This window comes from Bos indicus x Bos taurus, chromosome 4 (genome assembly GCF_003369695.1).
Source record: "Bos indicus x Bos taurus breed Angus x Brahman F1 hybrid chromosome 4, Bos_hybrid_MaternalHap_v2.0, whole genome shotgun sequence".
NCBI lineage: Eukaryota > Metazoa > Chordata > Mammalia > Artiodactyla > Bovidae > Bos > Bos indicus x Bos taurus.
The window spans coordinates 67,791,034-67,816,531 of NC_040079.1; the positions used below are offsets into that span (position 1 = coordinate 67,791,034).

Here is a 25,498-nt window from a genome sequence, read left to right on the forward strand (position 1 = left end):
TATGATAATCATAAATTTGAAAACAGACCCCTGAAAAAGAGACAGAGTTGTTGGCATTATTAAGTCGAAAGGTAATTAAAGAGCCACCTAAAAGATGAAAAATATTGTACAAAAATTCCTTTATTAAACTATCTTTTTTCTGAGAGAAAGTCTAAATGAAGTCATCCAAAGTGATAATTTCATTGGAGTAGACACACATAAAAAGAATTGTGATCCTAAATATATTCAACAAGGGGAAATGGCAAAAAGAAGATCTTAAAATATTTTTTCCTGAAAGAACTTTGAGAATGATGAGACAGGTCAGATGCAGGCAGTCTTTATCATGCGTGATGAACTAGGGATTCACATAAAGATTTCCATAATTTCATGATTCTTAGAGTTGAAGAAGTATTCAGAATTGGAAAGGGAAAGTCCTCCCAGTCTTAAAGTCTTCTGTGAAGCTGGCCCAGCATGACACACTTCTAGTGCAGGATGGGTTTGGGCTACCTTGAAGCCTTCCCTAAGAAACTGCTCTGTCTCCTTGTACAGTTAAAGATTGGTCTGCCTCACCTCTCATCACAGTCAATGTGTTTTGGGTCTGGCTAATGGCAGAACTTTGGCTTTCCAGGTGGTGCTAGCGGTAAAGAACCTATCTGCCAATGCAAGGTTTGATAAGAGACACAGGTTTGATCCCTGGATTGGGAAGACCCCCAGGAGGAGGGCATGGCAACCCACTCCAATATTCTGCCTGGAAAATCCCATGGACAGGGGAGCCTGATGGGCTACAGTCCATAATGTCGCAAAGAGTCGGATAGGACTAAGCGACTTAGCACAAAATGGGAGAACTTAAAACAGTTCAACTCTTTTTGTAGCAAAAACCATCAACAAACAAGCAGGGGGAAAAAAAAACCAACAACAACAAAAAACCTCATCTTGGCTGCCGCCCAGTTTATAATTCTTGATTTCACATTCCAAGAAGCCTTCAGTTTATAGAAATGGAAAGAACTGCCAGTTCCCTGCAAGCAACTTGGCAAATGTAGCCTGTCGGGTTCCCCCTTAAATGATGTTTCCTTCAATTTGCTTACAAATATTTCTCTAACAGTATGTCACTTCCTTTTCAGAGTTGGGATTCCCTGTTAAGTCATCCAGGATGCCTTTCTATTGCTCTTTCCATTATGATGTATAGGCTCTTCTATGTACATATTTTTGAAGGTTTTTCTTCATTCGTGGTTCTTACTCAGGAGAGGACTTTCTTTTTTTTTTTGGCTTTTTTGTTTATTTGCTGACATAATGTCTGCCATTTTTATTCATTTTCTCAAGATTAATTATTAAAAAAATATGCCACACTTTATAGAAATCAACACTCTCTCCCGTATTTCTGTGCATCTGGGACTATAGAAATGTCACTGTCCTTGCCCTACATCTTCAAATTAACATTCTTGGATCACAACAATAAGTCTTCCCAAAGGGGAACTTCTGGAAAAGACACGTTATTTCTTGGCTAATATATCCCCTTTTTTGTAGCATGTACCAGCCATATAAATAAGAAGTATATATTAGGGGATAAGGAGGGCATCCATGAGCAAGTCCACAGCTGTTGACAGTCATAAGACTATAGACAAGCATAAAGGAATATGTAAATATACTGGAAAAAAATCATGTGACAACTAGGAACCAACTCTTCATTTCATTCATGGTGGAAACTCCACTGGCCAACGCATGGACACTGATGAGGTAGACCAGTGAGTTACAGAGCCACAAAGAAACGATGTCACCTAGGAGGTGAGGAATAAGATCTGCAAAAAATCCTAGGATGTCCTCTTCCTAGTAGACAATTACTATGGAGTCACAAAATCTATAATACTTGGATTCTCTCCCAATGAATTGTACCATAGAACTCAGAGTGATCATGTGAAAGGGATGTGTGATGAGAGCAATAGCACAATGCACTCTTTCAAGCGGTCTCCTTGATAACTCTGTCAAAGGAAGATGAAACTTCTTTCTCTATGTTTCCAGATCCTGACTCCTCAACCCTGTTACACTTCTGGTAATTCTGTAAAACTTTACCATGGACCACAGTTCCAAGGATTCCTGAACAGTCTTGGAGTTAAGCCTGTGAACAACCTATGCTGCCCGTAGATGTTCACAGTGTGCTGAGCATAACAAAACAGACCAGGAAGCTGACATGCTTGCTGCCCCAAAATATTTGTCCTATTGCTGGAGTTAGAGGCTCATATCCCACCTGCTAGAGCACCTTCACACACATAAGCAGCTGGAACAGAAATCGGAACAGAGTAGCCCGTGACTGGCCAAGTCCAACAATATGGCACTCGCTGACAGACAGAGCCACCAAGCAACAGAGCCAGCCTGATATCACATGCCAAGGCCACCAGCTTCACTGGCCCAATCTCATACACACCCACGTACTCAACAACGTACGTCTCGCTGCCCAACTTCTGCCTTTTAAAACACATTGAGAAAATAAGCATTTTCAAGTTTCCCCTAGATCACTGCTTTTCAAAGTTTAATGTGCACATGAATTACCTGGATATCTTGTTAAAAAGCAGATTCTGTCTCAGTAAATCTGGAAATTGGACCTGAGATTCAGATTTGTACCTGGATGCTGCAGGTCCTTTTGAGTAGCAAGATCCTAGTCACTAACTTGAGTAAGACATGGAGAGAGGTGAAAATAAAGTAGCTGTCAGTCAGAGGAAAGAATAAATTGAAAGAGAGATTACTTGGCCTTCTGAAAAGATTCTACAGTCTGTCCCATACCTATAACCCCCCATATTATTTCAGGGAGGAAGCCAATTCTGACTCCATGTTGGAAAATGTTTGATTTGTTTTTCATTGCTTTTGTTATTACGAAAGTCGCTCGGTCATGTCCAACTCTTTGTGACCCCTTTGGAATTTTCCATGCCAGAATACTGGAGTGGGTAGCCCTTCCCTTCTCCAGAGGATCTTCCCAACCCAGGGATTGAACCCAGGTCTCTCACATTGCAGGCAGATTCTTTACCAGCTGAGCCACAAGGAAAGCCCAAGAATACTGCAGTGGGTAACCTATCCCTTCTCTAGCGGATCTTCCCAACCCAGGAATCGAACTGGGGTCTTCTGCATTGCAGGGGGATTCTTTACCAACTGAGCTATCAGGGAAGCCCTGGAAAAAATATTCTCCAGGCCAGAATACTGGAGTGGGTAGCCTTTCCCTTCTTCAGGGGATCTTCCCAACCCAGGGACCAAACCCAGATCTCCCACATTGCAGGGGATTCTTTACCTGCTGAGCCACGAGGGACGTGATTATAATCATACTTAATAGCTTGCCTCAGAGGACCCTGCCCCTCTGCTTGACTGTAAGCTAAACTGCCTTTGTTCAGCTCAGATAAATAATTTGTCCCTGCTGCTGCTAAGTCCCATCAGTCATGTCCAACTCTGTGTGACCCCATAGACGGCAGCCCACCAGGCTACCCATCCCTGGGATTCTCCAGGCAAGAACACTGGAGTGGGTTGCCATTTCCTCCTCCAATGCATGAAAAGTGAAAAGTGAAAGTGAAGTCGCTCAGTCATGTCCGACTGTTATCGACTCCCTGGACTGCAGCCTACCAGACTCCTAGGTCCATGGGATTTTCCAGGCAAGAGTACTGGAGTGGGTCGTCAGTGCCTTCTGGCACTTATAATTTGTCCCTACGCACCTGCAAATAGAAGAGGTTAACACACCCTTTCCAAAGGCTGACCATTCCTTTGGAGATGTTTTGCAAGACTGAAGACCCTTGCACTTTACTTCCCCACTGCCTCTCCCCTTCTATTCTACCTTTTGACTTTAGTTCCTCATTGATTTTCCTCTAACTCTACAAAAGAAGCTGGCATCCAGACTCCTACAAGATGGTTGTTTTGAGGCGCTAGCCTGCCATCTTCTTGGTCTGCCAGCTCCCCAGTTGGTCTCTTCCTTGCCTCATCTCTCGGATTCATTGGCCTGTCCTGTGGCAAGCAGAGTGAGCTCGCACTCGGTAACAATATCAGCTTTAAAACACATTCACATTCCCTCTGAAGTAAGGTAAATTAATTGACAGAAAAGTCAGCAGTGCAGAATTAAACCTATCCTCCAGTATGTACAAAAGCTGATGTTACAGTCCCAAATTTTCTCTGGAATTGGTTAAAAAAAAAAAAGAAAAAGAAAAAAACCTCAATATGTAAGTAAAAGGAAGTTCTCTATGAAGACCAGACCACTTAATAAATGGTCAATTTTAACTGATATGTACTTTTTAAGAGTGAAATATTTTATGATTAAGCATCATTGCCTCACAGGGAGTGGCTGTAGACATAAATTTCCCCCAGGTAAAAGCAACTCCTGGTAAATAGTTTATTTACTAGGGAAAGGGCCAAAAGGAAAGACAGTTTCCTTTGTTAAATAATGGAGCTCTGACTAAGCCAGATGGATTGGTTACAAAACAAAGGGCTTTTGTAAAGGACTCCTCCCAAATATTTACATTAACTTAAGAAAAAAACAGAAGTTCTACTGTGTATATCTCCTTATAAATTCATGGTAATATTTAGGCACTACTATCATTTTTATTCTTTATCATTTCATTATAATCTAAATAAAAATTATTTGTTAAAATAAAATATTCTCATATGCTGTTTAAATATACTATATATAGTATAACACGGAGAAGGCGATGGCACCCCACTCCAGTACTCTTGCCTGGAAAATCCCATGGATGGAGGGGCCTGGTGGGCTGCAGTCCATGGGGTTGCTAGGAGTCGGACAGGACTGAGCGACTTCACTTTCACTTTTCACTTTCATGCATTGGAGAAGGAAATGGCAACCCACTCCAGTGTTCTTGCCTGGAGAATCCCAGGGACGGGGAAGCCTGGTGGGCTACCGTCTATGGGGTCGCACAGAGTCGGACACGACTGAAGTGACTTAGCAGTAGCAGCATATAGTATAAGCGTTCTTTGGAAGGAATGATGCTAAAGCTGAAACTCCACCTCATGCGAAGAGTTGACTCATTGGAAAAGACGCTGATGCTGGGAGGAATTGGGGGCAGGAGGAGAAGGGGACGACAGAGGATGAGATGGCTGGATGGCATCACTGACTCGATGGACGTGAGCCTGAGTGAACTCCAGGAGTTGGTGATGGAAAGGGAGGCCTGGCATGCTGCAATTCATGGGGTTGCAAAGAGTCGGACACAACTGAGTGACTGAACTGAACTGACATTAGTATAAGTATATATGTAGTATAAGTATACTAGTATACTATGAAATGCCAAATATCTCAGGTATATATGACATTATATTAAATCATACTATAATACATTTTGTTGGCTTATTAGGTTTTCTGAGAATTGGTCACACATTGAATAAGATTTTATGGAGTTTCCATCTTCCTAAAGAGTGATCAGAATTTTGTTTCACTTGAATAGGAGGAAATGTAGTCATTGTCCACATATCTAAATATTCTACTTCTCCCAACTATATGTAATATGGTAATCTGGCTCACACCTTGACCCAAATTTTTCTGAAAAATGGCTATGCTTAAGCCTGCTATTAAACAATCCCAATCTTGGATTAGCTAGGATTGCAATTATCATTAATTTTATATTGACATAAATCTACCTAGATGAAAAAAAATGAGCCAAGTATTTTTTACATTTCTTCTCACACTTTCTAACTATATTACTCCTTAATTATGTCAGTGTTTGGACTAAGACTTTTCCTCTCTTTAATGAAAGCTAGAAGGATGATTTTAGTAGGGCTATTATAATCCAATTATTAGTCAAGGTAGGTAGATCCCTCAATTTCACCGCAGTTAGTTTGATTTCTTATACGGCATCATGATGAAATGATGAGCTGAACCTGGCATTTTAAATGGATTTGAAGCATTAAAAAAAAGAGAATTCAATGTGATTTGTGTTTGCTTACATTTAGTATTGTTAGGTAGTTAGAATAGGGAAAAGGAGTCCAAAATGGTGGTGGCTAAACGACAAAGAAAGGTAAAAGCCTGGGAAAATGGAACAAAAGAAAATCTGAGGACTAGAGTGAGACCCTTAGGTGAAACAAACACACGCCCTTCCTGGCTAGCCCAATTTGCATAGGGCAGGCTCAGCAGGGAGGAAACAAAACGTATAAAAAGAAGAAGCCAAGACAGATTGAGGCCTCTCCTTTGGGGTCGGCTGGCCCTCACACCTCGTGGTTGTACTATCCAAGGCTATGGTTTTTCCAGTAGTCATGTATGGATGTAAGAGTTGGACTACAAAGAAAGCTGAGTGCTGAAGAATTGATGCTTTTGAACTGTGGTGTTAGAGAAGACTATTGAGAGTCCCTTGGACTGCAAGGAGATCCAACCAGACCATCCTAAAGGAAATCAGTCCTGAATATTCATTGGAAGGACTGATGCTGAAGTTGAAACTCCAATAGTTTGGCCACCTGACAGGAAGAACTAACTGACTCATTTGAAAAGACCCTGATGCTGGGAAAGATTGAAGGCAGGAGGAGAAGGGGATGACAGAGGATGAGATAGTTGGATGGCATCACCAACTCAATGGACATGAGTTTGAGTGAACTCCAGGAGTTGGTGATGGACAGGGAGGCCTGGTGTGCTGCAGTCCATGGGGTCGCAAAGAGTGGGACATGACTGAGCAACTGAACTGAACTGAACTTGTTTGCTGAATAAAACTCTGAGCCATAACCGAGCTGTAACACTGGTCCACTGTTTCAAATCTTTGTTGCAGCAAGATAGAACCAAGGAAATTACACACTCTCCAGACAGTATTTTCTCAATATTTAAATTTACCTATATGCTGACAAATCAGATTGTATTATGATTTTGCTTTTAATGTAATTTATGGGGAAAAATTCAAGGAAAAATTGACTGATAAAAGAAAAACAAATCTTTAAATTTTGAATACCTACTCTTAGAAACAAAATTTTGCTGCTTTTTCAAAGAAAAATCATGTATCATCATATTGAGTTCTAAGGCTGGAGGAATCATAATGACAATGACAATAAGATGGTCTAATTTTTTGAAGGTAAGGTAGACTCTTAGCTGCCTTGAAAATCATATTCTGCTTTAAGGCAAGAGAATGTGCCTTGTGACCTGCTGGGACCCTCAATCTGAGGCCCTCTGTCAAGCATCATATTGTGAAATGAAAATATCTCCGGCCATATTAATAAATAAGAAATGTCACAGCCATCAGTAATTTCTGGCTTCCAAATGTGAGTGAGGGCTCCCAAAACTTCGATCCAGGGATGCTGTAACCCCCCATGGTGACTGCTGAGGAGCTGAGGGAATGCAAGAAGCAAGGTGAACAAGGATTGGCCCCAGATAGCTGAGGTATATATGAAAGGAATGAATTCAATGAGCCCAGAGCCGTTCATCTACCCATATACATAAGCTAAGTTCCTTAACTTGACACCTGATCTTTTTGATGTTCAGACCGCCTGCTCCCTCTGCTGCAAACTTGTATATAACCTGACTTCGCCTCCTGCCTCCTTGGAGCAGTTTTCTCAGAGCTACTGAAATGCTGTCTCCTGGGCTTGGAGTCCTAAACATTCCCACCAAATAGTATAACTCTACTTCCAGGTTGTGACTATATTTTTCAGTCAACAATATTTAAGAATCTTCACATAGAAAATCTTCATTTAAGATGAAGAGATTTTGTTATTGTTGTTACAAATGGTTTAATAGATTTTAAAAATAATACATAAAGCTTTCTGAGAATGAAATAAAAGAAGCAAAGGGTATATAGAATTGATGCTTTTGAACTATGGTGTTAGAGGAGACTCTTAAGAGTCCCCTGGACTGCAAGGAGATCCAACCAGACCATCCTAAAGGAAATCAGTCTTGAATATTCATTGGAAGGACTGACACTGAAGCTGAAACTCCAATGCTTTGGCCACCTGATGTGAAGAACTGACTTATTGAAAATGACCCTGATGCTGGGAAAGATTGAAGGCGGGACAAGAAGGGAACGACAGAGGATGAGATGGTTGGATGGCATCATGGACTCAATGGACATGAGTCTGAGCAAGCTCCAGGAGTTGGTGATGGACAGGGAAGCCGGGCGTGCTGCAGTTCATGGGGTCGCAAGGAGTCAAACACGACTGAGTGACTGAACTGAATTGAATTGAGAGGGTATATCTCAGAAATTCGATTAAGACTTGAAAAACTGAAAGCCAAAATCCAGTCTCTAGTGACCCACACACAGTTGATGTAGATTTGGCCTCCTCACAGCTTGCTGCGTTCACACCCTTGCCTTGGCCTCATCTTGGGATTTATTTGCCAGTCCCTTGACTTTGGGTGACTTGCCATGGCCAACAGAACAGAAGTGTCAGCATGTCATCTCCAAGTGTAGACTTCTCGAAGTCTGGCATATTTTGTCTTACTCTTGTGCCTCCGTTACTTCTCAGAGCCTGAGAAGAAGCTGCCCTGACTAACTTGCTGGTCCCAGGAGGCTGAGAGGCATACAGAGCAAAGCCAGCACAGACCTGCAGTGGGAAGCAGAGGTGCCCCAGCCACCCCAATCTAGACCAGCTGGGACCCAGCCAAACCAACCCATAGATTTGTGAAAATAAATGGTTTTTCTTCCACTGAGCTTTTATATAAATTATATATTCGGAATTTAAGGGTTTGCTATAATTCAAAAAGACCAGATAGATTCTCAGTTCAATTCAGTCGCTCAGTCGTGTCCAAATCTTTGCGACCCCATGGACTGCAGCACGCCAGGCTTCCCTGTTCATCACCCAACTCTCGGAGCTTGCTCAATCTCATGTCTATCGAGTCGGTGATGCCATCCAACTATCTCATCCTCTGTCATCCTTCTCCTCCTGCCTTCAATCTTTCCCAGCATCAGGGTCTTTTCAAATGAGTCAGTTAGTTCTTCCTGTCAGGTGGCCAAACTATTGGAGTTTCAACTTCAGCATCAGTCCTTCCAATGAATATTCAGGACTGATTTCCTTTAGGATGGTCTGGTTGGATCTCCTTGCAGTCCAAGGGACTCTCAAGAGTCTTCTCTAACACCACAGCTCAAAAGCATCAATTCTTCAGCACTCAGCTTTCTTTGTAGTCCAACTCTTACATCCATACATGATTACTGGAAAAACCATAGCTTTGACTAGACAGATCTAAATAGATCTTAGATGCTACTAACAATATCTCACCAGGATTATTTTTTCTTCCAGTTTTATTAAGATATAATTGATATACAGCACCCCACTCCAGTACTCTTGCCTGGCAAATCCCATGGACAGAGGAGCCTGGTAGGCTGTAGTCCATGGGGTCGCTAGGAGTCGGACACGACTGAGTAACTTCACTTTCCCTTTTCACTTTCATGCATTGGAGAAGGAAATGGCAACCCACTCCAGTGTTCTTGCCTGGAGAATCCCAGGGATAGGGGAGCGTGGCTGCCATCTATGGGGTCAAACAGAGTCGGACACAACTGAAGCAACTTAGCAGCAGCATAATGATTTGACTTTTATAGATAGTGAAATGATTATCCCAAAGTTTGAAAGTAAAAGTCACTCAGTTGTGCTGGACTCTTTGCGACCCCATGGACTATACAGTCTATGGAATTCTCCAGGCCAGAATACTGGAGTGGGTAGCCTTTCCCTTCTCCAGGGGATCTTTCCAACCCAGGGAATGAGCCCAGGTCTCCCGAATTTCAGGTGTAGTCTTTACCAGCTGAGCCACAAGGGAAGCCCATCCCAAAGTTTAGTAAACATTGACCATTTAATATAGATACAAAATTAAATAAATGGGGGGGGGGTGAAAATTTTTTCTTTCTGATGAGAGCTCTTAGGATTTACTCTTTCAACAATTTTCATATATAACATATAGCAATGTAAATTATATTTATCACATTGTACATCAGATCTCTATTACTCTTATCTTATAACTAGGGATTTATACCTCCTTACCCTCATCTAAATCCCAAGGGAAGGAGGAAAGCTAGTGAATGATGACACTTTTGATATATTTGTTCTTTTCTGGATGCCCACGGAGCCTTCCCCCACTCCACTTCCCACCATACCTAGGGAAAGATTAATACAACAGAAAAGCAGAGATGAAGAGAGAAGGTTTCTCTTGATTCCAAAAGCCTTGGTCTTGGGGGAATTTAGGGCATGAAAAAGAACTGTTGAGTGATATAGGAGCAAGACTTCCCGGTCAAGGGAGAATAAGTTAGGAAAATAAGCAAAGTAGTTTTTGACACATGTGCACCTCTAGGACTGACCCAGATGAGGGAGGGTTTAAAAGCAGAGGTACTTGTGCCACCTGCTTGAGTAGGGCCCTCTGAGGAGTTCCTTCCAAGTGGTTCCCCTGCACAGTGGCAGGGCATTTATTCTGTTCTCCACACCACATTCACCACATGAGGCTCCATGATGCTGCATCAGGCCTGCCCACTCAGATTTATCAGACTTGCACAGAGCCCCAAGAAAAGGAAAGAAGTATCAAAAAGTGTCTTTAGCCCTACGGGTCATATTGAATGAGCATGAAGGACATTATAGCAGCATCCCCAACAAACCAGTGACTGAGGACAGACAAGACGATGCACCATCAGCAGATCCAAGATGTAAAACTAAGGAAGAGACTCTCCTCCACAGACCCACCCTGACAGTCCTTGGCAATAAGCCCCTGGAATTTATATGCAATACAATCTTAACAAACTGGAAGAAACTAGGAACTGATTGAGATGAAGTTTCTACCACCTGAAGGAATGGGGATTTGTAAAAGAAATTAAGTTCAGTTCTTTAAAAAAGAGAAAGTTTTATCTCACAAAGGACTTCAATAATCTATGTTTTCTACTTTTAAAAATCTGAATCAAACCAGACAAAACAAAATTATTTCATCAAGCTGATGGTAGGTATTCATGATACTATTTGGTATATCTGAGATGGTTGAACTATTTTACAAAACAAATTTTGCAAAAGAAAATATATTTATTCCAATCCTGAATCTATGTACTGAAATTTGCCTCCTGAACCCTGGCATCTGCTATGATTTAGGCAGTATCCTCAGTGCTTTTAAGTGCATCACCTCATTGAATGTTCATGACACCCCTCTTGAGTAGATGCCAATTATATTTTTTATTTTACAATAAAGAAAGGAAAGCTAATTTAAAGAAACAGTATAAAAAGAATATTTTCTTAGCCATCTTGATCAGATTTTTAAGATGTAGAAATAGTTGTCTTTTTTTTTTTTTTTTAAGAAAATAAATAGAAAAAAATCATTTAAGAGAGTCAAAATGAAAAGACTCAAACAGGAAGATTCCAGTGAGGCCTTCAAACCAGCACAGGAACAGGAAGGGATTGGGTAATGAGGCAAAGACTTCTCTAGAAAGCAATTTTTTTCCATGTATAAAATGAAAGGTATAGAAGAAGTTATAGCAGGTAAGGGAAGAAGGCCTCAATGGGCTTTGGTGTATGAGGGTGAATAGGGAATGGTATGAGAGGTGGTGGTGGTGAAAATGAGGTAAATACTCAGCGGAAATACAGGCTGTAAAAATACTAGCATTTATGTACTTGTATATAAATAGTCACTGCTCTAAAATGTACTCCCTCCCATCTTGTCCTTCTCCCAAGGGCCCCAACTCCTAGTGAGCCAGCAGCTAGCCAGCAGGATGCTAAGGCACAGCACCAGAGCTGGGACCAGCCCTGGAATGACTCCTTGGTGGCTCTGCATACTGGTTATTAAATTGTTTTTATATCACACCTAGTGATAATCCTTATTATAATCCAAGATGTTCTTTTTGAACTCATCAACAAAGGCACATTTGGGCAGTCTCAGCCTTCTGTGTGTTAAGAAATCTTTGAAAGATGACTGCATTTTCAAACTTTCATATCATTATAAGTGGTCAAACCTTAGACTCCTAATCCTGGAGCAGGAATCAGATGAAGCCAGCTGAGAGTATGAAGAGGACCCAGGGAGGTAAGGATGGGAAGAGGAAGCTGAGCTAAGGGGTTTAGGAGGCCAAGAGAAGGAGGTGAGAGAACATAAAAGGCAATGAACGTCACAGTCTTGCCATGAGCAGGCCCTCACTGCACTACTTAAGAATCCTACACCCCATAAGCTGTTAACAGTACCATAGTTATTTACCAACTTTAAAATGTTTCATTGCCCCACAAAACTCCTTAAGATCATTTTCTTGTCTTTAAACTTCAGTTTTTCCATTTTGAAGATGGCTGGTTTGATGATCTACATCCTTTAGCTCTCTATACAGTAACATTGAATGCATGAGCTAACCTTTAAGACAGCTTCTTATTAAAAAAAAAAAGGGCAAATGGGTCTCCATTTACCCTTTTTTTTTTTTTTCCTAGTCAATGATTTAGAGAAGTTATTAACCTGCCTCTAAGCCTAAAGTTATCTGTGTGGGTATCAAATAAAAAATATACATTTTTTAACATGATTATTCATTTCAATCTTATACTCTGCTAACAATGTCATACTTCATCTTTTCTTTATATCTCATAAAGTTGGATGCAGCCAAGTATCTAAATCAGCTATTATAACCAGAATATGATCTGTTTCTCTTTGGTGCCAGCTTCTTGTTGGGGCAGGTTATTGAAGAATTTGTGGTTTTTCCTCTCATTAGGAATTCATTTTGGCCTTGACAACATATCACTGATCATTATGATTCTATGTACTATGCTGACTTTGGGGTGGAATCCCCAGGGAGGCTGCTTTCCCTTCTTTAAGTGCTAGTTAAGCATTACTCAGGCCTCCCCACAAAGTCCATTCCTTGCTGGAATGCAGGACATGCTGCCTCCCTGTTCCTGTTGACTTTTTTTCACAATCAAGATTACTCATCCCAGCTGAAGACTGGATAACAATAGATGGGAAACAGCTTCCACATTTTTCCATAGAATAAAACTCAACTGCTTTGCAGCCAACATTTACGAAGGAGTGTTTCAGAGAAGCCAGTTCTAACCCTGCTGCAGAGAAGCAGCCAATTCTGACTCCATTTTGGAAACTGTTTGACTTGCTTTTCATTGCTTTTGTTATTATAATCATACACTAGGGCTTGCTTCAAAGGACCCTGTCCCTCTGCCTGAAACTAAAGTGCCTTTGTTAAATTCATAGATAATCTGACCCTGCCCACCTGTGAATAGAAGAGATTAACACACCCCTTCCAAAGGCTGGCCATTCCCTGGAGTTGTTTTGCAAGACTGAAGACCCGTGAACTTGACTTCCCCACTGCCTCTCCCTCTCTTTTCTGCCTTTTGATTTTAGTTCCTCTTTACTTCTTTCTCTCTGACTCTATAAAAGAACCTGGCATCCAGACCATGGCAAGATGGTTATTTTGAGGCACTAGCCTGCCATCCTCTCTGTTAGTCGGCTCCCTAAATAAAGTCCCTTCCTTGTCTTAACCCCTAGTTTCTCGGATTTATTGGCCTACCGTGCAGGGAGCAGACTCGGTAACAGGAAGAGTTAGAGGAACGGTAATCTTTTAAGAATTATTAGAGGTAGACTAGGCACTACACAGGGTTTCCTGGGTAGCTCAGCTGGTAAAGAATCCGCCTGCAATGTGACCTCTGTTAGATTCCTGGGTCAGGAAGTTCCCTTGGAGAAGGGATAGGCCACCTACTCCAGTATTCTTGAGCTTCCCTGGTGGCTCAGATGGATGTGAGAGACCTAGTTTCCATCCCTGGGTTGGGAAGATCCCCTGGAGGAGGGCATAGCAACCCACTCCAATATTCTTGCCTGGAGGATCCCATGGACAGAGGAGCCTGGTGGGGTTGCAAAGAGTTGGACACAACTGAGCGACTAAACACACACACAGGCACTACACAACACACTGACCCTGACACACCCCCCTTTGCTAGAATATCTTGTTTGTTAACATGTAATCTGTTTAAAGCATTTAGAAGTAAAACCAAAAACCCAACTTTGGGAAAAATTTTAGTATTCTAATGATGACTAGTCAGCATAATTCGTCATGCCAACATTTGTGACACTTCTCCTCCCTTATAGTTGAAACTTATCTTTTCTTTAAAAATTATATTGCCTTTCTGCCATCAACAATAACAAAAACCTTTGCGCTGTCATTCCCTTTATGTGTTTATGTTTTCTCTCCACCTCCATAATCAATTCTAGGAGTTCCATCCTCTATTTCTCCTCCTCCTCCTTTTGTACCCATATCCCCTTTTCTAGACTGCCATGTATCCTGTGCCATTTCTGGTATAGTCCTAACTTTTTCAAGTCATAATCTGACTTTTGATAGCATGTGGAACATAATGTAAAATGTCCTTTCCATTTTTGCAGAGTGAATTTCCTAACAATAATAAGTGAACTTGTCCTAAAGTAAAATGACTGATTATTGCTCAATTCATCTTGTGCTGATTTATAATAAGGCAAAGAGAGAAGCTCCCGATTTAGGAAGTTTCTTAGATAAGATATTTTAACTTCTAAAAACTTTTTAAAAATTCTAATCAATTACTTAATAAAAACAAGCCTCCTTTAACTCACAGTCAAGTACTTTAAAAAATGTCTGGAAAACTTGAAACTCCAATTAAATATTTGTACAACTGTAAATATTTTGTGTGTTTTGTAAACATAGCATAACCTGTTGCCACAGATTTCCTTTGTTCCAGAAAAAAAAAGTAATACAATTATAGAAAAGTTAAACATTTTTATTTCTTATTTCAAAGCATTTGGGAGACGTTTCAGAAGCAGTTGGTAAACGTTAAATTCGGCAGGCCTGTTTTTCCAAGTTTCCATTCACACAGACTAGATGTAAACCAGTGTCACCAAAAGCACACCACACACGCACCCACACAGATTCCTTCCTTGTGTTTAGGTATGAATTACACCTAAAGATTCTGGGTCACTTTTCATCCCTTCCACTGTAAAACTGGGAGATAGTTGTATCTTAGGCAGCGACGGAACTTGGGCGACAGGAAGAAACGGCTTAAAACAAGGTAGAATTCTTTCTGAAGCTCGGTTGCCCATACTGGGCATCTCCGTACACGGTCTTCGTCTCCCTCCTCCCGTCCCCACCCCTGCTGGGATGATGCACTGCGAAAACATTAGCTCTCCCCAATACGCCTCTCAGTGGCTTATAGCTGAGAAAATGTTGCCCCAGGTTTAAAATATCTGCCCAAGGAGCCCAGCGCGAGTGAAACGCTTTCTCGTTGCTCTTGACTCCCTGCGGGCTCTCCCCGCCCTCTGCTGCCATAACCTTGGGGATGTGCCTAGACCCGGCTCAGCGCACATCCCGGCCAACCGCGAGCAGAACAAACCCTTGGCGGAGAGCCAGGAGGCTCCCTCCCAGCCACCGCCCCCCTACCCGGCCGCCTCACCCTCAGCGCCTTTTTTTTTTTTTTTCTCCCATACAATACAAGATCCTCCTTCCTCAGTTCCCTTAAATCACAGCCCAGGGAAATCTACCCAGAGTCTTCAACCAGCCACGAGCCAGAATGTCGGGGGGCAAATACGTAGACTCAGAGGTACGCCTGGGTGGGTGCGCTCCGGAACGCGGCGCACAAGGAGTGCTGCTTCTGCTATCTCCACTCTAAATATTCTGACTGCTTTGCTTGCCCCAGCCCTCTCTCGACGTTGGAGCACTCCTCTGGCTCTCGCATTGCTGAGGAATGGGCTTGGGCGGGGAGGTGAAGAGGAGGCAGGAATGTTTGTTTCATGTTTTCCTATTAGGAAGGGGGCCAAGGGAGCCTAGGGGCCTAGGTCGCGGAAAGAGGGGGTCGTTGGGGTCCTGAAGTTGGTTTGGTCGGACTGAGGGCGCGTTTCTGAATGGCTTAGGGGTACTGCTTTATTGAGAGACCCCCAAGGTCCGGCCCCTGTCTGCTGGAGAGTGGAGAGCTAGAGTGCAGGGTGGGAACTGATTCACTTGCAGTCTTGGGGACAGTCCCCCACGACTCCCCACCAGGCGCCTCAACCAGCTGGCCGAGGAGGCGGCGCGCGTCATGTTTGCACTTTCCAAAGCTCTTGGGCTACCTCTAGAACTCTTCCTGCATCTCGGCGCCTGGCAGGGGTGCTTGGATAAAGCACCCTCCTCCTAACTACCACTCCCCCCACCCCCCACCTTCCTACCACCTCCCGGCGCTCGGGCTCCGCCTGGGTGTGGAAACCTAGTTTTCCCAAACGCAGCCGCCGCCGTTCAGCTACCGGCCAGGGGTCTGGGAGTGACCTAAGGGTGGGTCTGAGGAATTGTGCAGGTGGAATATCGTTCTAGACAGTATAGGGGGTCTGACACTTGGCTCGATCCAAAGATAGGGGATGCTGGCTAGTGTGCACCGGGGGAGGGGGGTGTACGGGGAGCTGTGCAGGGACAGAAACGGCAGAGGGAGGGTGGAGGACGCGGGCAGGTGCAAAGGATACTTGGCCAGAAAGGAACGAAAATGGGAACACTGCGTGGGTCCGGGGTGGGGGGTGGTTCATCGTGGATCTTAAGGATGAAGTTAGAAGGAATTACGGAGAGAAGGGAAATAGGGACCAGGGACTGGAGCAGGTGAAGAGCTGCGGAGAGGGTGGCCTGGCGGAGAGAGGGGCTGGATAAAAGTCGGAAGTCGGATCCCCTCTCCTGTGGGGGTCTCCGCGGGAATCAGCCTGTTGGGAGTGAGTTGGGCTGGGGCCGGGCGGACCGCGCTGCGGGGTTTGCCCTGACCCCTGGCGGTGGCGGGCGAGGGAGGCAGGAGCTCCCAGCCTGGTACCGAGGGGTGTGGTGTCCTCTCCCCGATCCTCTTAAAAAGCTTGCGGCGCCAAGGAGTTTACTGTGCGCCGAGCCACCGCTTCGAAATCGGTTAGTTCGATTTTGAGCCTTGAGGTTTGCCTCGCTGCCAAGGCTAACTTTTCTGATTGCGGATTTTTCTTTTTTGAAATTTCCTTCCCACCGCCGGTGCCACCCTCTCCCTCCGGGCCGTCCGCCCTCTGCAGGGACATCTCTACACTGTTCCCATCCGGGAACAGGGCAACATCTACAAGCCCAACAACAAGGCTATGGCAGAGGAAATGAACGAGAAGCAAGTGTACGACGCGCACACCAAGGAGATAGATCTGGTCAACCGCGACCCCAAGCATCTCAACGACGACGTGGTCAAGGTAAGGTGAGGCGGCCAGCAAGGAAGGGATGTGCCCCGAGGAGACGCTGACAGGGCCAGGACAGCTCTGTCTGGCTACTAGCCTGTGTTTCTTTCCCTGTCTTTGCCACACACTCACCATTTTCTGGGGCTTGATGTGCGGGAACCGCGGTCGTCAGAAATGTCACATCTCCCCTACCCGCTCCTGCCAGTTAGTTCAGCTGGAATTTGGCTAACTTGAGTTTTGTGGGAGTTCATATAACTGCACCCTTCTCCTGGCATATGAACCTCCAGGTCTCAGTAACAGACAGCCCCGCACCCTTTGAGAGCGGGAGGTGTTTGCTCTGCAGGTCATCCTCTCTCCGACTTCAGGTTGAAAGTCTAAGTGAAGCGTGGTGCTCCACTGCATATAGAATTAATAAGCAGTGAGATGGTTTTGTAAGGTATTATGCCAAAGGTAGCAACCGGAGTACTAAGGGGGCAGGTTCCCCCAGTTAAAATTAAGATAACCTGAAATAATTTTCTTAAAAATATGGTTGGAAATGCTCCTGACTAAAGATGAAATATGTATGTGTGCATATATATATGCAGAATAGAATCGAATATTTAATATTTATAAGAAGGGTATTGGAAAAAACATGGTGTTTGTTGTACACAGCTAAGCATATTTACACAACCAAAAATAATATGTGCCTTTTGATTTCTCCTATAGACCTCTAGTTAGTTGTGGAGAGTTGCTTCTTGAGCTTATGGGACATTCAGGTTGGAGTTCCTTTTTATATTTCCAGGATGTGCTTGGTGAGATTAAAAACAGATTAATTGAATGGGTATTGGCTAAACTTAGACCTGACTGGGTGGTCAGTTTTTAATTACCATTGTGTTATTCAACTTTGACCCTTTTAGTAAATCTTATCAGAGGAATTTGTTGCTTGAACCCATCTTGATTGGAAAATCATAGTCCTGAGCCATCCTTGGCAGAGGGTTTTCTTTTAAGAAAAGGGAAGGTCAAGGGAATTCCTGGCCCTTGACCAGATTAAAGTGTGAAGACCCCTGGGGCAGCCAATGGGGTGGATGAGCAGTTTCCACCTACTCAGCATCCTATCCAGGATGGGAGGAGCCTTAGTTTAGAGACTGTTCACATTTATGAATAATATATTTCAAAAAGGGGAACAATTTAATCTGTAACTGGAAGGAAAATGGAACAGTCAGAATTGAATCTCTTGGCTTGTTGGTGGAGGAAAAAGGAAAATTGGAGCTTTAGCAGACTTTTCTACTAGCCAGATTATGGAATACTTAAAAGCAGCAGCAACAACAAAAGTAGCTTATAAACTGGAAATTAGAATTGCTAAAAACTATTTATTAAAAACATTACCTTAAAGGAGCAAAGGGCATTTTGCTTGTTTCCCTTCTCATGTAGCTTTGAACAAGAAGGAAAAGTGTCAGGAAAAGAGGCAGATTTCAGAAAGGCCTAGCTTCATCTCAGCCTCCCTGTTGTTCCCCTGCAGTGGAGAGGGATTCCTGGAGCAAGAGAACCTCCCAGGATGAGTCAGAGAGGCCAGTAGTGTGGATGTGGGTCTCTACACATAGCATGACTAAGTTGAGAAAGAAAGGCCCCACTGGGAAAAGAGACTTCAAGACAGATGGAAAAAAGGCATAACAGGCTTAGTGGAAATAGCAGTTTACAAAATAGCATTTCAAAGAGCAAGTGTGGAGATCTTCATATTAAAGAAATTAAAAGGAGGAGATAGAGCAAGCTTCTGATGGCCTAGAGAAAACAAATCCTACCCACTTTCTCATAGAACTATGAGCAAAACAAGACAATCAGAAAAATCGACTTTGAGAAGAATTTCGTAGGACCACTTACTTAGAGGTCTTGCTTAAAAAGGCCTTTTGAGAATGCCCTGCAAAGAAAGACCCAAAGAGTACCATCTGCCAGTAGGGCTGGGAAAGGGGGCCTGTGCCCAGTGGAGATGCCTATCTTATATTTTTTTTCTTTGAGTCCAATCATAAATGTAAGGATAGAAACAGTGACCATCCTCTCCGTGTTACCATGACAGTAAATAATAAATCTCTGCAAATTTTACTTTTGACAATATATATTTCTTAAAATAATAAAGGCACTCAAAGCTTCACTCTTAATGCCTGGTAACTTAAAATTTCATAAAGAAGTGGTGGTCAAATGAATGTACTGTTAGAGCTACCCAGTCAGGTAAGAAAAAGTCTATTCTAAAAGTAAGCAGCTCTGTAAAAGCTGTCAGTTCTGTCCAATACTGTAGTCACTAGCCACTTGTGGCTATTTCGATTTACATTACAAGTAATTGACATTAAATGCAATTTAAAATACAGTTCTTCAGTCACACTAGCTACATCTTGGGTTCTCAACACTTAAGGTTAGTAGCTACCATATTGGATAGCACAGATATAGAATATTTCCACCTTCATGGAAATTACTATTGGACAGTAATTTCAATTACTTCTCTCTAAAAATGTCCCCATACCGAAGTTAGAAACTTGTAGGTGGAGAATAAATGAAACATAGATGTAAGTGTAAGGAGCAGCCCCGTGTGTCTCTACAGTATCCTTTAGTCTCATAAAACAGCTATTTAGGGTGGAGAAGAAAACTCAAAAGCTAGAGGTGCCATGAATTTATATTCAAGAAGGTGGAGTATTATTACCTATTCCACTGGTGATAATAACATAAGTTAGACTACAATTTAGTTCCAATAAAACTGGTTTCTTCTTTCACTAAAGGTTTGTTGTAAGATGTCTGTATAGGTATTTATCCAAAAAAAAGTCAGTGATAGATTATTTTAAAAATTTCCTCTAATTAAAATAGTCATACCTCCAGACCCTCCATTCTCCATCTGAGATTTCTATCTTCTTCATTCATATGTTTACTGTGTACTATTTTGATTTTCTAATAAAGAAAATGGCTTCAGATTTATTACTCTGGTATCACAATAGCCATTGATCAATTTATTAAATTCCTAACATATGCTATAATAGACACTGAGCTATGTTCTACAAGGGTAATTCCTAAAATAAGCCCTAGAAATCACAAAGATTAGAAATGATGAAGATGAGATGCATATAGATTAAAAATACACACACACACAGACACACACACACACATACACGATCACAACAGTAAGTCACTGCCAAATATTAACTAATTGGTCCTTTTTTTTTTTTTAACTTTGACTGCCAGGAAACATATAACTAGATTTTAAGTTTCACTAATCCATGTTACTTATTCTCTCACATATGGTTTTGAATTTTCACTTTTTCAACTGGCATGTTGTTTTATGTGCCCTCTATTATAATGCTTCTCATCATTATTTTGGAAACAAACCAAATATATACTATAATAAGAGCTCCCCAGGTGGTTCAGTGGTAAAGAACCTGCCTGCCAATGCAGGAGACATAGAGACTTGGGTTCAATACCTGGGTCGGGAAGATCCCCTGGAGGAGGGCATGGCAACCCACTCCAATCTGCTTGCCGGGAGAATCCCCTGGACAGAGGAGCCTGGCAGGCTATAGTCCACGGGGTCGCTAAGAGTCAGACACAACTGAAGCGACTTAGCATGCACTCAGATACTATAATAAATTAAAAGAAAATAGTATTTAGCATTGCATAATGAAAAGTTTATTCAAAACTGAATCATATCAATTATCTTGATCTTAGTAATAATTCTGCAATATGCATGTATATCAAGTCATCATGTTGTACACTTTAAATATTATATTTGTCCATTATCCCTCAGTAAAGTTTATTTTATTTTATTTTAAAGTTTTTTTTAAAAGTTTCTTAAAAAGTGAATGGAACTGATATTGTTAGGGAGACCCTACTTGGATAGGGCAATAAGGTGAGAGAAGGATATACTATAGAAAGTTTAATGGAGAAGGGCATGAAGGAGATACAATCTGAGTTGGGTCATAATGGATAGATGGAGTTCAAATAGGTGAGAAAATTACAGGAGAACATTCTTAATGAAAAAGCATGGAGATGGGAATGTCCCACACAGGACATAAGTCTAGGAGGTTTAGTAGCCCATTTTGACTGACATTAGAGTTCATGTGGCATAGTCACAGGTCATAAAGAGGAAAACACTGAGTGTGGCCAGATGATAGAGCCCTAAGTCCAGTATTCCTGATAAGTTTGAACTGTATTATGTCAGCAGTGAGAAGCCAAGAAAACTTCAAGCTTGGGATGACGTGATGAAGGTGGGGCTTATTGGAAGATGACTGGTGGAGGTACAAGATGTAATAAAAAGGTAGCCAGTCTGGATGAGGAGCAGTTATGATGTAACTGCATCAGGGTCCAGACATGAAATGAGAAGAACAGGATGTGGTGGCATTGGAATAAAACAACATAAGCACAAAAAGACAGAATTTTAGAAATAGAAGAGAATGTAATGGTCATCAAGTTAACCTCCAATTCCTTTTTTTTTTTTAACATTAAGAGAAATTTAAGGGTTAAGAAAGGTTAAATTTTTATACACATGTTCACATGGTTACTGTACAAAAACAGATATTTTCACATATCATAAGGGATGAATAGATAAGATTATGTGATTATTGTCCTTAAAGGAGAATTCTGAGCCTAGCTCTGAGACAAATCAAGACATCTTAGAGAAGATATTTTTGAAAATAAAGATAATGCATTTATAACTTTCTTTTCTAAAATTTTAAAGTAATATTATTAAATATACACAGATACAAAGTTTTCTTTAGCAATCAAGGAAAAAACATACAAATGGTAATCAGACCAGTTTTGGTTTCAAAATAACAGCCTAAAGCCACCATGATCCCTTTCAACTATAAAGCATTCTAGAGCCATTAGTGATTAATATCAACATAACCAATTTTAAATTTTATGTTTGCTTACTATACTTATAATCAGAGCACAAGATTTAAAAGATCAGACTGACCCAAAGCACTCAGCACCATGTTAATAGTCTCTTCTGTTGGAACTGGTATTGGTTTTGTTTATTTGTTTGTTCAGGAGATAGGCGCACAAGATGGTTATTAATATTATGCCACATGTAAGATCATGCAGGGCATTCAGAATCCCCAGTTTGTAAAAGAGCACTGTGGTCATGTTTGGTGGGAAATTATTCTCACATCACTGAGCAAATAACGATATTAAAATGGGAGACATTATTCATTCTTAACCATCTGAAATATTTTCAAGGTTAGTCAACAATGATATACATTTTAAATGCTTGTTAAAAGAAAGTGTTATTTTTTTTCTTTCTCTACCTCATAATTTCAGTCAAAAATTATTGAAGCATTAGCTCAACTTTGGTTCAAACTGAATAAACTTTCATATTATTTATTAAAATTTAAGAAAAAATACACCAAATATTCTTGAATTATTAAAAAGTTAATGATGCGGGGTTTTCTTCCGATTAATAGCAGTGTTGGCTACATTTTAAAGTGGCTTGAAGTAAGAACAGCTGCAAGAGTAAGCAGCATCTGGAAAGTTCAGTAATTTATAAAACCACCTGCTTATGCATCCTGCCCACTCAGGTTCATAAAATAGCACTTTCATATTCCACATGAAACTGCTTTTTAGTTTGCCCTACTTTTAAGCATAAGTTATCATTCTCTATGATGAAATGTTTAGAGTGAGCTGGTCCCACGATGAATAGGGCTGTGTGCCCTGAACCATGGGGTCCTGGGCTCTTTCATGATTCTCCTGGCCAAATTTGCAGTGGGAAAAGGGTAGGGCTGCTCTTTTCATACGAAGATGATTTAGACCAAGAAATACACTCTCTTCTTCCACTTTTTGGACCCCATATATATATGGGGCCCTAGAGAAAAAGATTTGCATACTATACTTCTGTTAAAAGAAGTTTTTATTTTTTTAAAAAAGCCTTTATCAAAAGCTTAACCATCAGCCTCTAGAAATATGCTTAACCATAGGTGCTCAGTGGCACCTTGACAGTAGAAAGAGTATTGTGTCAGGAAAATACATTTTTGAGACTTTGATAACTTTATTTTTTAAAACTTGAAAGTAATGATTCTTAAATATATTAGACACAAAATTCTGTTTCTTTAAAAATCAAGAAAAGGCATGCACACAATAATCAGGTCAGTTTTGGTTTTAACCTAAGGACCAAATGCTTTTGTGGTCTCTATTAACTGGAAAATGTCTAATCCCATTAGTGTGGGACTGAACACCAAGGAAGAGGGAAAGTTATGTCAGGACAACGGGTTTCTCAGCCTCAGCAGTCCCCAAGAGTGGAACTTAGAAACAAAGAGCAAACTTGTTTGAAAGCTAGTAAACCCCAGCCCTAAAAATACTTTAGCAAAGCTATTTTATGTATCTATGCTTCAGTTTCTCTAACCATAAAGCAAAGAATGAGAGTCATTCTCATATAATAGCATTCCTCCCTCAAACCCATTTATCTTTCAATAAATGACTATTATATACCTACTATTTTGCACTGCACATGACTGTTGGAACAAAAGTAGACAGGAGCACGGCCCACAGAGTTTTTGACTATCTCCTTTGCCTCTCTTCACACAGTTTCCTTTGAAAACTTTTGCGGAAATTCCTTTATCAAATTCTACTGTCTGTTAGATATGCAGATGACACCACCCTTACGGCAGAAAGTGAAGAGGAACTAAAAAGCCTCTTGATGAAAGTGAAAGAGGAGAGTGAAAAAGTTGGCTTAAAGTTCAACATTCAGAAAACTAAGATCATGGCATCTGGTCCCATCAGTTCATGGGAAATAGTTGGGGAAACAGTGGAAACAGTGTCAGACTTTATTTTGGGGGGCTCCAAAATCACTACAGATGGTGACTGCAGCCATGAAATTAAAAGACGCTTACTCCTTGGAAGGAAAGTTATGACCAACCCAGATAGCATATTCAAAAGCAGAGACATTACTTTGCCAACAAAGGTGCATCTAGTCAAGGCTATGGTTTTTCCTGTGGTCATGTATGGATGTGAGAGTTGGACTGTGAAGAAAGCTGAGTGCCAAAGAATTGATGCTTTTGAACTGTGGTGTTGGAGAAGACTCTTGAGAGTCCCTTGGACTGCAAGGAGATCCAACCAGTCCATTCTAAAGGAGATCAGCCCTGGGTGTTCTTTGGAAGGACTGATGCTAAAGCTGAAACTCCAATACTTTGGCCACCTCATGCGAAGAGTTGACTCATTGGAAAAGACTGTGATGCTGGGAGGGATTGGGGGCAGGAGGAGAAGGGGACGACATAGGATGAGATGGCTGGATGGCATCAACTAACTCAATGGACATGAGTTTGGGTGAACTCCAGGAGTTGGTGATGGACAGGGAGGCCTGGTGTGCTGCGATTCATGGAGTCGCAAAGAGTTGGACATGATTGAGCAACTGAACTGAACTGAACTGTCTGTTAAGATCTTAAACCTTCAGGACTGTCTTTTTAAAATGCCTCAGTAAATAAGACTAGGGGAAATAAGGAGCATATATTTTTTAAAACAATTTGCCCTTGTTTTGGTCCTATAAAAATAGTAACTAACTTATTATAGAAAATATTTCAGTTCTCTAATATTCTCTATTCCCATATTAGTGCTGAACCTTTAATCTTTCTATTGAAAATTTAAAATTTCCAACCTTTTAAAAACCTCATTGCCTCTTTGCAAACCCAAGAGGGCTTTTATATTCACCGGGCATCAGAGTCATCATAGGAGTTTTTAAAAATACAGATACCTGGACCCACTACAGAGCTACTTAATTAGGCATATATAGGAATGAGGCGCCTAAACTAGGGGGTCTTGGATCCCTAGATTGTGAAGTCAAGTTTAGAAATGATTGTACCCAAGGTCAGCTTAAAGATATACACCTGGATGTTACTATCCTAAGAGAACAGTCACACTGTGTAGTCTAGATGTTCTCCCTGCCAGAATACTTGAAGGTTGTGTGCATGCGTGCTAAGTAGCTCAGTTGTGCCTGACTCTTTGCGACCCCTGCGAGGCTCCTCTGTCCATTGGATTCTCCAGGCAAGAATACTGGAGTGGGTTGCCATGCCCTCCTCCAGGGGATTGATTCTCAGCCCCTGGTCTCTTATGTCTCCTGCACTGGCAGGTGGGTTTTTTACCTCTAGTGCCACCTGGAAGCCCCACGTGAAGGTTAGGCCGATTTAAACCAGGGAGTTTTGAAACACCATAGACAGTTCCCAAATCAGCCTTGCTCAATGGTCCTTCATCCCTTGAGGCTACTTGGGCTTACAACCAGCTGCAAGCTTAGAGCCTCAGGATGACCTAGGGTTGGGGTAGCTATATGTTCTAGGTTGTCCCACGCCCCTGAGTACTATTAACAGTGCCCTTTTCATGCTTAGAAGTGTCCCAGTTTGGAAGAAAAAGTATATCCTCTTGAATGAATTGGCAATGACCTGTAACTGATTCCTATACCTGGAATTCACCAGAAGTCCTTGCTTACATTATTTTTTTTAGCAAGTGGGCAAAATTTCCACATTCTAGGAATGTCATGCTTTTTGTTCCTCTCCA

The 25,498-nt window shown here is 41.7% G+C and overlaps 1 protein-coding gene and 1 pseudogene across 3 annotated transcripts in view; one reads left to right on the forward strand and one right to left on the reverse strand.

Moving 5' to 3' along the window:
- Nucleotides 1–1,404: 1,404 nt before the first annotated feature.
- Nucleotides 1,405–15,146, reverse strand: LOC113890909 (annotated as a pseudogene).
- Nucleotides 15,147–15,304: 158 nt separating this feature from the next.
- Nucleotides 15,305–25,498, forward strand: part of CAV1 (caveolin 1) — a 36,085-nt gene continuing 25,891 nt past the window's right edge. Inside the window, exons 1-2 of one of the 3 annotated variants that reach the window (XM_027539592.1) lie at nucleotides 15,305–15,417; nucleotides 16,862–17,026. In XM_027539592.1, the coding sequence (XP_027395393.1) occupies nucleotides 15,388–15,417; nucleotides 16,862–17,026 (195 nt within the window). In that variant the 5' untranslated portion in view covers nucleotides 15,305–15,387. Of the gene's footprint in view, nucleotides 15,418–16,021; nucleotides 16,122–16,618; nucleotides 16,728–16,861; nucleotides 17,027–25,498 lie in introns of those variants that run through there. The other 2 variants (XM_027539593.1, XM_027539595.1) reach the window with 2 other exon arrangements.